Source organism: Panthera tigris, chromosome B4 (genome assembly GCF_018350195.1).
Source record: "Panthera tigris isolate Pti1 chromosome B4, P.tigris_Pti1_mat1.1, whole genome shotgun sequence".
Lineage (NCBI taxonomy): Eukaryota > Metazoa > Chordata > Mammalia > Carnivora > Felidae > Panthera > Panthera tigris.
In genome coordinates this window covers 128616243-128632279 of record NC_056666.1, presented here as the reverse complement: position 1 = coordinate 128632279, position 16037 = coordinate 128616243, and the positions used below count along the sequence as shown (strand labels likewise).

At 60.3% G+C, this 16037-nt stretch overlaps 1 protein-coding gene and 1 long non-coding RNA gene across 2 annotated transcripts; one reads left to right on the top strand and one right to left on the bottom strand.

Annotated features, from left to right (window-relative positions):
* Positions 1–1826: 1826 nt before the first annotated feature.
* On the bottom strand, positions 1827–13696 carry RASD2 (RASD family member 2). Its single transcript, XM_042993151.1, has 4 exons — positions 13296–13696; positions 8042–8435; positions 3784–4309; positions 1827–3418 (listed from the first exon to the last, which is right to left on the bottom strand). The coding sequence occupies exons 2-4, from the start codon at positions 8310–8312 to the stop codon at positions 3409–3411; spliced, it is 807 nt and encodes a 268-aa protein (XP_042849085.1). The 5' UTR covers positions 8313–8435; positions 13296–13696; the 3' UTR covers positions 1827–3408.
* On the top strand, positions 3951–4950 carry LOC122240457. The gene is made up of 3 exons (XR_006220228.1): positions 3951–4076; positions 4215–4330; positions 4802–4950. It is a non-coding gene; the product is annotated as an uncharacterized LOC122240457 (long non-coding RNA).
* Positions 13697–16037: the final 2341 nt, after the last annotated feature.

The following is a 16037-nucleotide window of genomic DNA, read 5'->3' as shown; positions in this document are numbered from 1 at the left end:
CCAGCAGCCCCACCAAGCCGTGACCCAGACTGAAGTTTTTCTTCTGAGTAAGTGACAGGTTCAGGGAGGCAGAACAGACTAAGTACTTAGAGTTTGCAGCGCAGAATTCTCTGAAATCAGATTCCCAGGGCTCCCTTCGCGAGGTCAGGAGCTAAGCTGGCTGTCCTGTGCTTGTCTGTAAATGGTTTCACTGTGGGGGAATGTTCCTACAATCCTGTTGTACCCTCTCTCCCTCTCTTGCATCGGGCAAGTCTCCTTCTCTGCCACAGCCAGCCCGGTGATCATTAACCCCATCCCAGGGTGAGCCTGGTGGGTGCGGGGAGCGGGCTGGGCCGGGGCTGGAGCAAGCGTGTTCTATTTAGCAATGAGCGGAATGCTGTGGATTACATAATAGGAATATTAATTCCTTCTTGCAGAGAACATAGGGTTGCAAGGGGCTGGTCGCGTGTTGTCTTGTCCAACTGCCCTGATCCCACCTCCCATTTAGAGACGAGGATATGGGAGCCAGCGGGGGGTGGGGGGGGGGGAAGGGGGAAAGGACGTGACTTACAGATGCCAGTCGGGGGAGAGAGCAGAGGTGGTCCAGGCTCTAGCCGCACCCCTCCCACCCCACCCCGGGAAGGCTTGCTCTGCTGTGCCCAGCTGCTTCCCCACCAGCTCTTACCATCTAGCACCGGCCTGCGATGCAGGAGATGGTGTTGGCCTGTCCCCTCTACAAAGACCAGGGCTGGGAAAGGGTGGACAAGGGGAGATGTTTCTCATGAGGCTGGAAAACGTGAGGGCGGCGTGAGACACGGCAGGTGCATGGCTGGTCCCCTCCTCTTCCTCCCGCCCAGGGAAAATCATGGCCTAAGGTGGCAGGTTCAGGGTGGCACAGGGACGAGACCTTGTCCCTGTCCCTCGGCCCCCGTCCCCGCCCACAACCTGCCTCGTCTCACACGAGGCTCGCTCTGCTTGCCCGGCGTCTATTAAATTCTGTCCATAAAGTTGTACATCAAATCAACCACACGGACCTGGGCTATGTCCTGGCCTCCAGGACCAACTGTCCCAACTGAGGCTGCCCACTACTGACATTTGGGGCCAGATAAGTCTTTATGATGGGGGTGCTGAGCTGGACACGGGGGTGCTCAGCAGCACCCCTGGCCTCTACCCACTACATGCTAGCAGTGCCCTCCACCCAAGTCTTGGTGATTCAAAAATGTTTCCAGGGGCACCTGGGTGGCTGTTGGTGAAGCGCCCAACTCTTGAGTTCTGCTCAGGTCACGATCTCACGGTTCGTGAGTTCGAGCCCTGCATCGGGCTCTGTCCTGGCAGTGCGGAGCCTGCTTGGGATTCGATCTCTCTCTCTCTCTTTCTCTGCTCCTCCTGCACACACACACTCTCTCTCTCTCTCTCGATATAAATAAATAAACTTAAAATGAATGTTTCCAGACAGTTCCAAATGTTCCCTGAGGCAAAATGAATGCTCAAGACGAGTTGCACAGAATTCAGATACGGTGGCCCCCGGGGGCTGATGAACCATGGGGGCGGGGGGTGTATTTGACCCCGGCACCCCTCTCGAGGGACACCGACAGCTCAGCATACACCCCCCAGAAGACCTAGAAGGGCAGGGCCAAGACAGGTGCACAACCTCCTGTCTTGGGGTGTCCCCTCCCCATGTAAACTTGAGGACTAACTCAGCACTGCCGCCTGGGCAAGGGCAGCAGGCAGGTGCGTTCCAGGGAGGAAAAGGCCAGCTCTGGTTGGAGGAAGAGACACACCGCCCCTTGGAAATACAGAAAAATACACATGGTCAAGGACACAGCTTAGAAACAAACCCACTTTAATTGGTAGCATACACAGAGATGTGGGGCAGCAGGGGCATCACTGGGTGGGACCAGGTCACACGCCTGCCCTGGCCACGGTACCCAGTCCACTGGGAGGGCTCAGGCCGGGGCCGGGCGAGGGCACAGAAGCAGGGTCAGAGCCGCTGACTTGAGCGGCAGGTGGCAGGGTGGAGGCAGCGGGTACGCAGAGCTGGAGTCGGGGCACACGTACATCTCGGTGTTCACACGGGTGCATGTAGACAAACGTGGGCATGTACACAGAACTTACAGGAGCCCTCAAAGACCGATCTAGAGACAGGCTCGGGGAAGACACCGCCATTCTCTGAAGGCCTCAAGGGCAGAGGGAGCATCAGGAGAGGGGGCACCTCGGGGTGCGTGCCGAACGCCCAGACTTAGCCCTGCTTCTGCCGCTCACAGACTTGCTGTGTGAGCTGGGGCGAGTTGCTCACCCTCTCTGGGCCTCAGAAAGAGTCACTAGGTGATCGCTAAGGTTCCTTGTAGCCCTAAATCTCAATATTTTAAAGGAGGTTAAGACACAAAACGTACTTGCTAAGAGCTGACGACAGGCCTTCGGTCTACGGGCTCAAATCCCGTCACACCCAGGACGCAGCAGTCCAGCGCCACACAAGAGGGAAAGACCCACGAGGAGCTTTCCACCTACCTCTCCGGGCTCAGCTCTGGCTCCCAGCTGCACCTGCAGCACCACCCCCCCCCCACCGCAAAAGCTCCAAATGCACGAGACAGACGGGCAGCAGGGGTGGGTACAGGCCATGCGGGTGAAGGGGAACAGGCCGAGAGGCTGGGGATGGGCCTGGCCTCAGGGTCATAAAGTGCACTGCTCATCCTCTTTGTTTCCTAGCACACAGTGGACCCGGCACCCGGCAGGTGCTCAATAAATGCTTGAGGAACGAGCACAGTAGAAGACGGCGTGGTTCTAGGCAGAGCCCTGCCCTGAACGAGGTGAAGCGTGGGGGGTACGGGGAGGTGGTGGGGGGCGCTGGGACATGTCACCTACCCGCCCCCCCCAGTCTCAGCCACCTCCTCTGCAAAATGGGGGCAGGAGAAGCAGCCCCAGCCTGTCCCCCCCCCATCCCCTGCCCCGTGCAAATGTAAATTGTGAAGCTCATTATCGAGGGCAGTGTCCAGCTGCAGGCAGGCCACGGGGAACCCTGTCTGGGAAGGGGGAGGAAAGCATCCCCAGCAGAGGCGGTGGGTCTAACTTGGGCGGGGGTCTGGCCAACGAGGCGTCAGTAGCTTTTACAGTACAACGATTTCCGTTTCTACAGCACAACACGAGAGCAGCAACACACAACCAGCAGACGACGCATCCGCCCAACGGACGGCCGTGGGCCCGGAGACGTGGCCACGCCCCTCTTCACACACACAGCCGCCACTGGCTCACGTCCCCGATCGACCGACTGGGACGGCTGGGGGCCACCCTGGGGACAGGGGCCCAAACAGCTGAGTCGGAGAGGGCGAGAGTCTGGGGTCTCAAGCAGCACGGCGGAGACCCCGGGAGTCGTTTCCACCCGCGACCGTTCCAGAAGGCTCCGTCCGCGTAGGGATTCCGGCCCCTCCTGCGTCAGCGTTTCCTCCAACCCCAAGGACAAGAAGGCTCTGACTTGGGGACCGGCACAAGTCCGGATGTCTCCCACCCTTGTCCCCAGCCCCGCAGTGACCTGTCCCCGCGGGGAGGAGCTAAATGCGCCTGGGGAGGGGGGGGGGCACCTCGAAAAAGCAGAATCAGAGGGAAGCGGCGAGGAGGCAGAACACACAGAGGTCAGAGGCTGGGGTGCCCCGGTCTGGAGCCGGAGGCCTTCGAACGCGGCTGCCACTGGGGTCTCGTGGGGGGCGGAGGGCGCGGGCAGCGGGCACGGGGGGGGGGGGGGGGGGGGGGGGGAGGGGCACCTCCCGAAGGCACCGCCCAAGCGCCCACCCCGGCATCCCTCCCGCTCACTGGATGGTGCATTTGTCCCTCTCACGGGCCTGGCCCTCCCGAAGGACCTTGGCCTTGATGTACTTGAGGTCACTGTTGACGCTGGGGCGGCGGGCAAAGGGCGAGACCATGCCGTAGGCGTCCACGTCCTTGACGCGGCGCATGCAGAAGGGCCGGGGGTGGAAGGCGTCGCCGTACTGCACGGAGATCTTGCGGTGCAGGGCGGGGCTCATCTCGTGGGGCAGCTTGGCCATGCTGAAGAGCACGTAGAACATCTCGTCCACGTTGGTGTTCTTCTTGGCCGACACCTCGAAGTAGGCGCAGTTCTCGTCCCCCGACACCAACAGCTCGGCCTCGGTGGCGGGCACCTGGCGGCACAGCTCGCCATGGTCGTTCTTGTTGCCGCAGATGACCATGGGCAGCTCCCCCGCCTCCTTGGTCTTGTTCTTCAGGCAGGACTTGACCTCCAGGATCTGCTTCTGGAGGCGCTTGACCTCGTCGAAGGACTCCCGGTTATCCAGGCTGAACACCAAGATGAAGACATCCCCTGCGGGGAGAGGGACCCCAGGTGGTGAGGCCGCCCCCCCCACCACCCCCACCACCCCTCCCCTCGCTGAGTCCGCCCTCCCAGTGAGTCTATGGGGGAGTCACTCCTCTCCCCATTTCCCAGAGCGGGAGGCTGAGGCCCAGAGGGTTAAAGCCCTTGACCAAGGGCACATGGGCTAACGTGTGGCACAACGCAGTTAATTCCCCCTACAGTTCCCCGCAGAGCTGGCCATGGGGTGAGTGGCTTGCGAATTCGTGCAGACTGTGTTAGAGTTATCATAATAAATACAATTTCCATGACAGCAGGGGTCTTGCCCGACTTGTTCAGTGCACATCCCCAGGGCCTGGATCGCGCCTGACACATCGTAGGAACTCAGAGCACTGGCACCAGTCAGGCCTAGGCTTACATCCTGCCCCCGCCACTTACTGGCCACGCAGCCCTGAGCGGGTCCCACGGCCTCTCTGAACCTTCATTTCCCCATCTGTCCCACAGGGATGAAATACAGCCTCCCGGCAGGGCTTTTCACAGGATACTGAATGGAGTGTGGCACGTCCTCAGAGGTCTTAGGTATGGAGAGGACAATCAGGACACGCCAGCGTGGGCTCCTCCCTGACTCCTCACAAAACCTCCTTGAGGGGCTTTCCATTACCTTCCTGGTGTCGGTGAGCAGAGAGGGGCTCAGAGAGGGCCCAAGGTCACACAGCATGAATGTGGCCAGGCCAAGATTTGGACCTGCTTCTATCCTCACCCGGCCGGTGCCTGGCACACGGAGATGCTCCCTGCTTCTTGAATAAATCACGGACCAATGAGCGCTAGCCTCCAAGACCCAGGCGGTCCCTACTTCCACTCGCTGCATCACTCAAGACGGGTCCCTGGGTCTGAAACAGGCAATTTGGAGGTGGCCGGGGAGCCAGGGAGAGCGCAGGCAGTGCCCACATCCCAATTTTTAAAACTTACTACAGGGATCACAAGCTCACACCCAAAGCACCTTCTCTGAACTTTGGCTTCAACTCATAAGAACCTGGGTGGAGATGCCCAAATCCCTGTTTCCCAGACGAGGAAACTGAGGCTCAGGGGGGTCGGTGACTGGCCCAGCGTCTGGAGAGGAGAATCCAGCCATTCTCCCTTCTGGAAGCACGGCTGCCTCCTTTCTGCGGACCCCCAGAGCATAGCATTTGTCCCCCCATAACAGCGCATGCCACATTCGGAACCATGCTCTGGCCAGTGGGTGTGCCCCTCACCAAGAGCTCTGGAGCAGAGGGAGACAGTGTCACCTGCGTCCTCGTCCCCCAGGGCCCCGCACACAGTGGGTGTCCATAAAGCTGGGCGAATGGGTGTGACGGGATGGAAGGAATGGGGGGTGTGGGCTGTTTAAGGAGGTGCTTGCAAAAGGCAGCCCCAGGCCTGGCGACCGTTTCTGCCTGGGATGCCAACCCCGTCCCATTAGGCTAATCCTGGGCCCCTGAGGACTCGGCGGCCTTGACATATTCAAATGCAAGACTGCAATGCCAAGCTTCAGAGGCAGCCTGGCTGGCAGCTGGAAAGAGAGCTGGCGGCAGAATTAATGGCTTTCAGAGTTTCCTTCTGCACCAGGTTGGAAAATGAGGCACGAGCTGGTGAGTGAAAAAAGCAAGCAGCAGACAGATGTGTTCCGAATGATAAGTGCGCGTTCAAAAGAGACGGGCGAAAATACTCCCTATTACAGACAGGATACAAATGTAAAGGTCAGTGTGTTCATGGAGGGGGGGTGGGGTCCAGAACAGTCCCCACCAGACTGAGGGGGTGGGCCACTTCCAGAGAGGGGACAGGAGCCTGGAGCTGGAGACACAGGTCAAGGGGGCTTTTTAGGCTTATTTGGGTTTATAGGAGGGTGTGTTTGCATATTATTTGTGTCATTCAAAATTAATTTTGGAAATACGCACGTGGTCCGGCTCCACATGGCTCTCCCTCCCTCTGGTGTTAGCCTTTGTGACATCAGCAGGCACCCAGTCCCCTCCCCAAGGCAAGGAGAGCTGAGCTCCACGTGTTGGAAGTGTCCCCAGTGCCTCCCTTCACTCCCCACAGCCACACTGCGGGGGGAAGCAAGCTTATGTCCGTTGCACAGCCAAGGAGACCGAGAATCGGACCCCGGGTCACACAGGTAAGCCGTGGTGGAGCCAGGACTGGAACCTAGGTCAACGCGGGGCTCTTTCCATCCACACAGTGCCTCTCCAAACCACGGGGTGGGGGGTGAAATGTGATCTGGGTCAGACAGTCAGCAAGGACAGCCCGCAAGAAGAAGCCATCTGCCCAGGGTGCTCAAGGACGGGGCTTGGCCAGGGTGTAGGGGGGAGGAGTCCGCACAGCACGGGTTTCTTGGTGCAAAAGCATCTCGATGTGGGGACCTATTTTAGTGATGGCTAGAGGGGTACTTGCGCATTCCTTCCCTGCATCACTGCCCAGCCATGGGAGAAGGATGCTTAGGAAACGGCTGAGTTGGGGCATCTGAGTGGCTCAGTCGGTTAAGCGTCCGGCTTCGGCTCAGGTCATGATCTCACGGTTCCTGGGTTCGGGCCCCACGTCAGGCTCTTGCGGACAGCTCAGAGCCTGGAACCTGCTTCGGATTCTGTGTCTCCCTCTCTCTCTGCCCTTCCTCCATTCATGCTCTGTCTCTGTCTCTCTCTCTCTCAAAAATAAACATTAAAACGTTTTAAAAAGAAAAGGAAATGACTGCGTAGCCCATAGCAGGCACTCTGTAAATGCTGGGTTACGATTGTTGTTTATTGAGCACTCACTATCTGTTCAGCAAGCACGTTTGCCGTATTAACTCACTTCATTTCCACAGTGGCCTATGGGGTGGGTGCTGATGTGCGGCTCTTACAGAGAGAAAACCGAGGCGCAAAGAGAGAAAGCTGCTTGCCCAGAGGAATAAAACCGGGAAGCAACTGCCCCAGGCAGATGGCCGCCCTCTTGGCCACCGCGTGAAACTGCCTCAGGAAGGCAAGCATCGGCCAGGTCCCACCTCTCCACCTGCCCCCTTAATCCCCCACAATCTCTCTGGCCGCCCCAGTGTTCCCAGCAGGGCCAGCAGACTACAGGACAGTTTAGTGGTAGAGAATAAGCACCAGACTGCCACGGACCGCCTGTGTTACCGCCTGGAGTAGCTTAACCTCTCTGGGCGTCACTTTTCCCACTTGCGAAGTGCAAAAGACCCGTCTCCTAGGTTAGTCGTGAGGATGAAATAAATCCATGCTAAGCTGTAAGAACAGGCCCAGGCACACAGCCCTCAGTACGTGTTAGCTATCGCCACCACCATTCCCGTGACCGTTGCCGAGCCCCCAGCATCACTCTGACTGGCCATTGCCCCGGTCCTGCCTTTACCGCTCTGAGAGGCAGCGAAGGCCCGGGGTGTCAACAGACCCGAGCCCGGCAGACTGACCACGGGCCCCGGAGCCCTGCGGGGCCACCTCCTGCAGGAGGAAGGCAGCAGCCCCTCTGCTCCCTGGAGAGGGACCGTCCCAGTGCCGGCCTGTGTCGGCTCCCGATCTGGAAGGTGGCACCACGGTCACGAGTACTCGGTCCCCGGCCACACAGCGCGGAATCTGGGCCCCAGCTCGACCACTTGCCCGGCAACTCCTCTCTGACCCTCACGAGGGGGCTCTGCTGGGAGCTTCACTGCAGACGGGGGACAGGCAACGCGCTCTGTCCGCGTGCCGTCCGCTGCTGAGCGCGCACGCCCGCCCCGGCACCCACCTGTGAGGATCGACAGCCTGCGCATGGCAGGGAAGGGGTGGTTGCCGGACGTGTCCAGGATGTCCAGCTGGTACATGTCGCCCCGGATGTTGTAGACCTTCCGGTGGAAGTCCTCGATGGTGGGCGTATACTGGTCGTCGAAGCGGCCGTTGAGGAAGCGGGAGACGATGGAGCTTTTGCCCACCCGCGAGGCGCCCAGCACCACCATGCGGTACGAGTTCTTGGCGGGCACGCTGAGCGTGCAGTTCCCGCTGGACAGGGTCTTCATCATGGCTCGGGACTGTGGCACAGAGCGGGGAGCGGGTGTCAGGAGGCCCTGGACCCGGCCTTGCAGCCTCTTGCTGGCGGCCTTGGCCTCCTCTGCGTGGCTCCTGTCTGGGCGTCCGTCTTCTGTCTGTAAGACGGGGGCGTTAGACTCGGGCGTCTCTAAGGGGCCTAGCAGCTCTGCCCGCTCGTTCGTTCGTGCCCTCCAAGGCCTCCTTCCTCCTCACTCACCCCCCTCACGCGTGCCCTCGGTCGCCTTTGCGGCCATTCACCCTTTGTTGACTCCGGCCCGGAACCGCTGGGGCCTGATTCCTCACTTTACCACCCGTTCGCTATTGCTCGTGGGCAAGGAGCTTAAGTTCCCTGGGACTTACTTTTTCCCAGCTGTAAAAGGGACTCCGTTCACAGGGCTGTGGCCCGCGCTGAGGTGGCAAAGTGTTAAGTAACTCCTGCTAGAACCTGACCTCTCCCTGGTCCTCCCGTCCTTTTCCAACTCCCGGCCTCCCAGGAGCTGTGACTCCAGGGCACGACCTGGAGTTGGCGCTAGAGAGCATTTCTTGGGCCCGGCGGGCTGTGGCCTTTCAGCCTTCCCAGAAACGGGGAAAGGCCGTGTCCAGACCACATCCTCCCCACCCACCCAGGGCCCGGCGATTTCACCCCCAGCCCCTGGGAATTTGCTTACTGCCAGGAGACCCAGAGATCTAGACTAGGGGATGTGGGCCAGAGAAACGACCCAGGAACAGCTCAAGTGCCTCAGAGCTCCAAGGGCTACCCAGAACTTTCTATGGGAGCTTCCTGGGCTTGTGGAAGAGGCTGAACTGGATCCCAGCTCCAAAGCCCAAATGGAACATAAATAAGCCCCCCAGAGGCCAGTCCCGGCCCCGCCACCCTCCTTTCCTATGTCAGCACCCGCCAGAATCCCCTTAGAATCCCTGAGCCCATCGCTCTGTTGGAGCTCTGCTGAGATCTGCCTCCAATTCTTAGCTCGTGCTAGTCCCTCTGCCAGAACACCCTCTTCTCTTTATGTTTCAGGGCCTGGCTCAAATATCACCTCCTCTCAGAAGGCTTTTCGCTCCCTGCCCCACCCCAGCAGGAATCCCTCCCCTCTCTAGGAACTAGAAGTGGATACAGGCCTGCTGGAGTAGCGATCCCTTCTGCCCTCAGCCGCTGCCACGCACGGGTGTGCAGGCTGGGCACTGCACAAGGCACCCAGCTGTGAGGGAAAGGGGAGGGCTGTCTTTGTGGAGTTCATCTGCCCAGAGGAGGCACCTTTTTCTCCATGTGCACAGGGAGCTGTACATGCTACCTACCGCTGGTCCCCCTCCCCCCCTTCTGGCTGCCCCAGCGCAGTAGCCTAGAATGCCGCACCCACTTACCCCAAGGCTCTCTCCAACCTCATAATGTTCTACGTCTGCCATTATGCTAAGAGACTGGAGGTGGAGAGACCCCCTGGCAAACGTCCTGTGCAGGGCATTCAGGCATCTGTATCCGCTCGCCCTGCCCCACTGAGAGCCGCTGTGCAGTAAACCAGCTCTCAAAAGTATCTTTTTAAAAAGCTCTTATTGGCAGTGTTTGTCAATCTCTGCGGCATACGCATTCCCACCACGGCCAATTCCAAGCTACCAAGAGGACCTCGATGAATGAATCGCAAAGAGGAAAAATGAATCGCACACACAATAAGCCCACTCAGCACACCGCTGACCCTGAGCCTGGAGCTGTGACCATCACCATTAGCCCAGCCCCTGCCGTGTGCCAAGTACTGTGCTAAGTACAGGACAATCAGGGTAGCTGACATTTACCGCGCCGTCAACAGAGGCCGCAGCGTTCTAAGTGCTGAGCGTGGAATAAGTCGTTCCATCCCTCAGGAACCCCAGAAGGTAGGTGGTGTTACCCCAGTTTACAGAGGAAGTTACTGAGGCACAGAGAAGTTTAGTTAACTTGTTCACGGTCACACAGCCAGTAACCAGCAAAGAGAGATCTGACCCCAGGCGGTGTGCCCCACGCGATGGCGTCTCCTCACCACCTGCCGACGGGGAAGAGATTACCTGCCCATTTCACAAATAAGGACCCTGAAGCTTAAAGGTCTACACGAGTGGGCTCTGTAGTTCATAAGGGAGCCAGGACAGTGACTCCGAGGCAAAGATCCCCACATCCCCCTCCCCCCAATTCACGCCCGCGGCCCTCTTTCCATTTATCCCACGGGATTCCGGTGCCATGTCCACAGCAAGTGCTCAATAAAGGAGCCATGAATGAATGAAGCAAGTGGGTCTGCCTCTGGAGCTCACCCGAAACCTCCTTCTGAGGTCTTCTCCCTCTTCCTCCTCCCACCTGGCTGGCCCAGGTGCGGTGCTGAGGAGGGTCTCGGTGCCCCAGGCACACCCATGGGCACACAGTGGGGACAGGAAGGCCGCAAGACCAAGAGCAGTGAAGCCTTCTCTGTGTCCTCTGGGGCTGGCAAGGCAGCCTGGACCTTCAGAGATGGGGGAAAAGAGGCCCCACGCCACGACAGCCCCCTCCCTAGCCCCTCTGCGGGGAACTTGACTCTGCTGGTGATCACCTCTGTCTAGACAGACAGGGAAGGAGGCCAGCAGCCCCCAGGGACAATGTTGGTCTCCATCACCGCCTACCCAGCCTCTAGCCTGGTACAGATGTGCGCATATCAGTGCCTGGATGGGCCTGAAGTCAGAGAGAAGAGGCAGAGGGTCAGGGAGGACACAAGGCATCAGAAAGAGGCAAAGAGAGAGGGAAACACGGCTTTCTTCTCCAAGAGGAGACTGTGAGTCTTCACATGGCCTCAGCCACGTGGGGCTGTGTGAGGCACCCAGACACCTGGACGCCAGGTGACAGCGATTCCGTGGGCTCCACCTCCCGCCCCCGCATCCTCCCTCCCTCTGCTGCCCCAGAGGAGGCACTGTGGGCAGCTGTGGGCCTGGCTTCTCTCCTCCCTGCACCCTCAGCCGGGGCCGCACAGTGAGAAGCAGGTGGGCATCCGAGATCAAAGGGCCCTTCCAGAATTTAGAGCCCAACCCTGGAGGCTCAGAGAGTGGTCAATGGGGACCGCTGGCAGCACAAGGACCCAAATGCAAGTTCTGGGTCACTCAGCTGACCCCAGCCCGGGGTCATTCGAAGGGCACCCGGCGGGGGAAGGGGGCAGAAAGTCCCAGACCAGGGATGGGGTGGAACCCCACTTGTCAGGAACAGCGCCCCCCCCCCCTCCACAATCCCCAGGGGAACAGCCAGGCGGGCTCCCATCATGCCGGGCACTTCGTGTTCCTTGTTCCAATGACTTCACAACGGTCCCGTGAAGAGCAGACCAGCATCAGTCTACTAACTGATGGGCACACTGGGGGTCGGCCTGGCTGACTCACACAGATTACCGGCCAGGCCAGGATTACAATTAGGCTGATGGGCTCCAAAGCCTGGGCTCTTACCTCCATAAAAACCTACCCCCTGGCCAAAACCAGTTTTTCTCAAAACAGTGCCTGACTCAGGGAAGCCTCAGCTGGCGTCAGGCAGAGGAATGACCCCTGAGGCCTATTATACACTCACTCCCTCTCCCTCCCTGCAGACAGCTGGGGCAGGCATTCTGCCCAGGACTCACCCCTAAACCCTGCCCGGCCGGCTCCTAGCAGAGGCACCTGCGGGTTCACCCCCTTCTTCTCCCCCAAACCTCTCCCTTCAGGGCCCGCCTGGAAGATGGAGGGGATCAGATGGACAAGGACATCAGGACAGGAGTCTGGCCGTGTCCTTCTCCCTGGGGGGACCCCAAAGCTTGTTCACAGAACCAGTGCTCCCCCTCTCCCTCCCACACACCTCAAGCCTCCTCCATTAGCACACATGCCAGCCTCTCTGGACGGACACGTTATCCACTCGCTCCCATCCCCACACTGAGGGGTGTCCTGGGGGCTTTGCAAAGCCAACCCCATCACCCTTGGCAGCTCGGGGTGGCAGAAAACAGGCAGGCCGTCAGCTTCTGGCAGACCAGCCCTGCCTCTCACCAGCTCAGCAAATGGTTTGGGCCGGTGGGGCTGGTCATCTATCACCTGGGAACTGCAGAAACAAACCCGGAGCGTGGCCCGGATTGTTCAGCGAGAAGTCTAGAGGCTAATACAGCTCCTGACAAGTGGGTTCCTTTGAGGCACCTCCTCTAGGCATTCAAGGGGCCAGGCGGAACAGCCAGGTGGCGTAGGACTGGAATGCAAGCAGAGGTCTTGGGGGACCCCGCCTCGTCACTGCAAGCCTGAATCGTGGACTCCTGAGCCGGCTGCCCCTTCCCAGCCTGGCCTCCGACCTGCCAGGAATCCAGAACATCCTTTGTTATCCTCCAAGGAAGCAGGGCAAAGGGAGAAGGCAGAGAGAGCCCCTCAGAGGTACTTGGAGGCCCTGTGGCCAGCTGAATGCTGGACACACTTCCAGGGAAAAGAAGCACTCAGGGAACTCGCTCCTTGCACCAACCCCCCAAAAAGCTCAAGACATGCCGAACAAGGAAGGTATTGCTTAATCTTCCCTCCTCAAAGGAAGTCCTCACCAGGGCTGGGGGTGGGGGGGCACCAGGGAGCTCCATCCAGGTCCACAGGCAGCACCCAGCTCAGGAAGGGGGTGGGAGTGTTTGGGGAAGGTTAAGTGCCACTTCCTCCCTGAGCCTCAGTGTCCTCCTATTTAAATGGCTATTGCTCTAGGTCCCTTAAACGGAAGGCTCCCAGCAACACATCTAGCACATAGTAGAAGCTTAGTTAAGTCTTTCCTACCAGGGAGAAGTAAAGGGCCTAGCACTCAGCCGGACCCATAGTAGGTGCTCAACTCGAATCATTTGCTCTAGATATGTAAAGTTGCCTATGATTCCGGCACACAGTAGGTGCTCGATCGGTTTAACTGTCCCTGATCATGTAAAGCTTCCTCTAGTCCCCCCCCCCCCACAAGCCTCCAACCTTTCTTCCTGGCTTCCCCCACTTCAGCCAGCCCCCCAGTTCTGTTGGGGTCTCTCTCCTACCTGAGAATGGCCAGCCGGGCCTCTGGCACGGCTTGGAGGGCTGCCTGGAAGCGCCTGGAGGTGCGGGGAACCGCCTGCCTCTCCAGCCGCCGCCGCCGCCGCCGCCGCCGAGGCTTCCTGCAGCGGCTCCCGGGTCACTGCGCCGGGCTCCTCCTCTGCGCGGCTGGGGGCGCCGAGCTGGGCGCGGCCGGGCGAGGGGACGCGGGGAGCCGGTACCCCATGGGTGGGTTCTGAGGGCTCCGAGGGGCCTGGGCGCCGGGCGGGCTCGGGCTCGCCGCTGCCGACCCCGCCCTGCCCCGACCCGGGGGACTCCTGCTGAGCCAGGTGCCCGGAGGCGCGGGGACGTCCGATCCCGGGGTCCCCGCCTAGGTCTCCGGGGCTGGGGGAGGGTGGTAGGGACGACTCCGGGGCTTAAGAGGGTCCTCAGACACTCCTGGAGGGTCCTTTGGCGGTGTGTGGGTGCGTGCGGGTGTGCGCGTCCCGAGTGGGCGAACCTGTGCTGGCCGCCTATGCCACCTTTTCCGCCCGCGCCAAAGGGGTTCGCTCGGGTTCGGGGTGCTGCCCGTCTCGTCGCGGCCTCCTCCTCTGCCTGCAGCTCTGCAGCTGTCCCCGCGCCAGAGGAACGGCTCCCTTCTCCCGGCGAGGCTACGCCAGCAGCCGGAGGAGGAGCAGGGCGCTCGGCTCCGCGCGCGTGTGGGAGGGGGCCTTGAACGCCGCCCCAAGGTTTTGCACGTAGCTCCGAGTTAGCCTGCAACCCGGTCCTCCTCCCACTTCACCTCCTCCGGCCCCCAGAGGAAGCGAACTTTCTGCGGGCCCTAGCTCCTCCCTCCCTCCCTCTCCGGGAGGCGAACGCCCCTCTCTCCCGCAGGGCGAGGTCAATGCCCTCCCCCCCACCCCCGCCCCCAGGAAAGCGGTGGCAGCCGAGGCTCGCGGTGGCACACCCAGGGGCAGAAGCCCAGATCAGGCTTCGGAGCGTGCCTCGGTGGACCCCTCGCTCAGGGTCCGCCCGCCCCCTCCGCGGCCCGCGAGCAGCCCTTCCAGCCGCCCTGCGCCCGCTCGGCCTGCCGGAGCCCGCTCGCCCGCCTTCCCCGGCGCCCCGCCCCCGGCACTTCGCTCGGCCAATGGGCGGCGGGTCCCGCGGCCTGGCCCCGCCCCGCCCGCCCCTCCCGCGGCCGCCGGGTCGCCGCAGTCGGGCGCTCCGCGTGCCCGGGCGCGTGGGGTCGGGGCCGCTGGTGGGGCGGCCGGGGACGCGCACCGTGACCGGAAGGCGGCATCTGCCTGCGAGGCTGATGTCTGCGCGCGCATGCACACGCACCCCGCGCCGGCCGCAGGTGACCCGCGAGGGTTCCCCCCCGCCCCCCCAGCCAGCCGCCCGGGGTCCCCAGCCCGCGCTCCAGGACTCCCGCGCGCTCCTCCATCGCGGAAATGCCCAGGTGCCCTGCCGGGTGCCCAGCCCGCCCGCCCCGAGCCGCCGCCACCTCACGCCCGAGATCGCGGGACCCTGCGGGATGGCTCGTGGACCCGCACGTGCCGCCCGGAGGAGCCGCGGAGTCGCCTTGGCCTCGCGCGCGCCTGAGTGGAGGTCGGCGCGTGCGGGTCTGGGAGAGCACTGTAGAGAGAGCCCCGCGGGGATGAGCCGGGTGCCTTGGGCGGTGCGTCCCTCAAGGCATTCTCCCCGCCTGGAACTAGGGCAAGACTTCAATCATTCTCATTGCCACATCTATGCACCACATATTACTTCGTATTTTCTTAAATCCAAGGCCCAACTCTCCCCGCCAACACGTTTTTTAGAGGATCGTTATATCACTGCCTTAAATGGGAAGCCAGTATCACTTGCCAAAAATAGAAGGTAGAATAAAAATAAACACAATGAAAACAAACGAACGTTATTAAATTCTAGCTGGAAACCGGCATACCAAGGCTTGAGATGTGCCCTCAGTGGAAAAGGAAGACTGGCGAGGTTTGGAGAGGTGTTAAAGACCTATCAGCACCCAACGGAAACTTCTTCCTTTGTACTTTCAGGAGGCTGAAAAGAGAATGTTCTCACTGTGTGATGCGTTGAAGGGACACAGCGCTGTCTATCAAAACATATTTTGTATCAGCCAGAGAACTGTCCCATCACTTGCGAACCTCAGACCTGGCGAATGTCTGCCAATCTTCCCTCCACCACCTCATGGTGGGGGGTGGGGGGTCGGAGGGCCACTCAACTGAGGGTCCCACTCCACTGGGGGAGAGACTAGCGTTCAAGTCCTGCCTCTGCAGCCCCTCAAATATTTGATCCCGGTCCAGTCATGTTTCCGTGACTAGTTATTCTTCAAGGACTAGATGGGGTCACACAGGGCTACCTTGTATGGTTGTGCAGGTTGCTTACTGACTCAGGGGTACTCAGCTAAAGAAATTCACCTGAGCCTTGGTTGTGTCACCTATAAAATGGGTGTGATATACTAGGTCCACAGAGTGACAAAAACGCTGAAATCATCTTGGACCTTGATTCTTGAAAGGGGTTTGCTCTGCTTGTCCCTGTGTGGTCTTGAGATTCTCTCGGGACATCAACCAGAGAAGATGAGGCAGGTGAAGGAGGAGGGACTAGGTGAAGAGTGCAGCACGTGCATTACTTGATTGTGTTTAAACAGAGGATGTGAAATCTAGGCTCGGGCTAAGGGATGTGCCCAAGGTCACCCAGCCAGCAAGTGGCAGGATCCAAGCCCAGCACTCGTTCCACATCCAGACTTTGCTTCCAGG

Excerpts from the sequence above, each read along its gene's own strand:
- RASD2 (XM_042993151.1), bottom strand. The coding sequence starts at position 8,312 with ATGATGAAGACCCTGTCCAGCGGGAACTGCACGCTCAGCGTGCCCGCC. Across the intron at positions 4,310-8,041 it reads CAGGCTGTCGATCCTCACAG|GGGATGTCTTCATCTTGGTG; the intron begins GTGGGTGCCGGG and ends CTCTCCCCGCAG.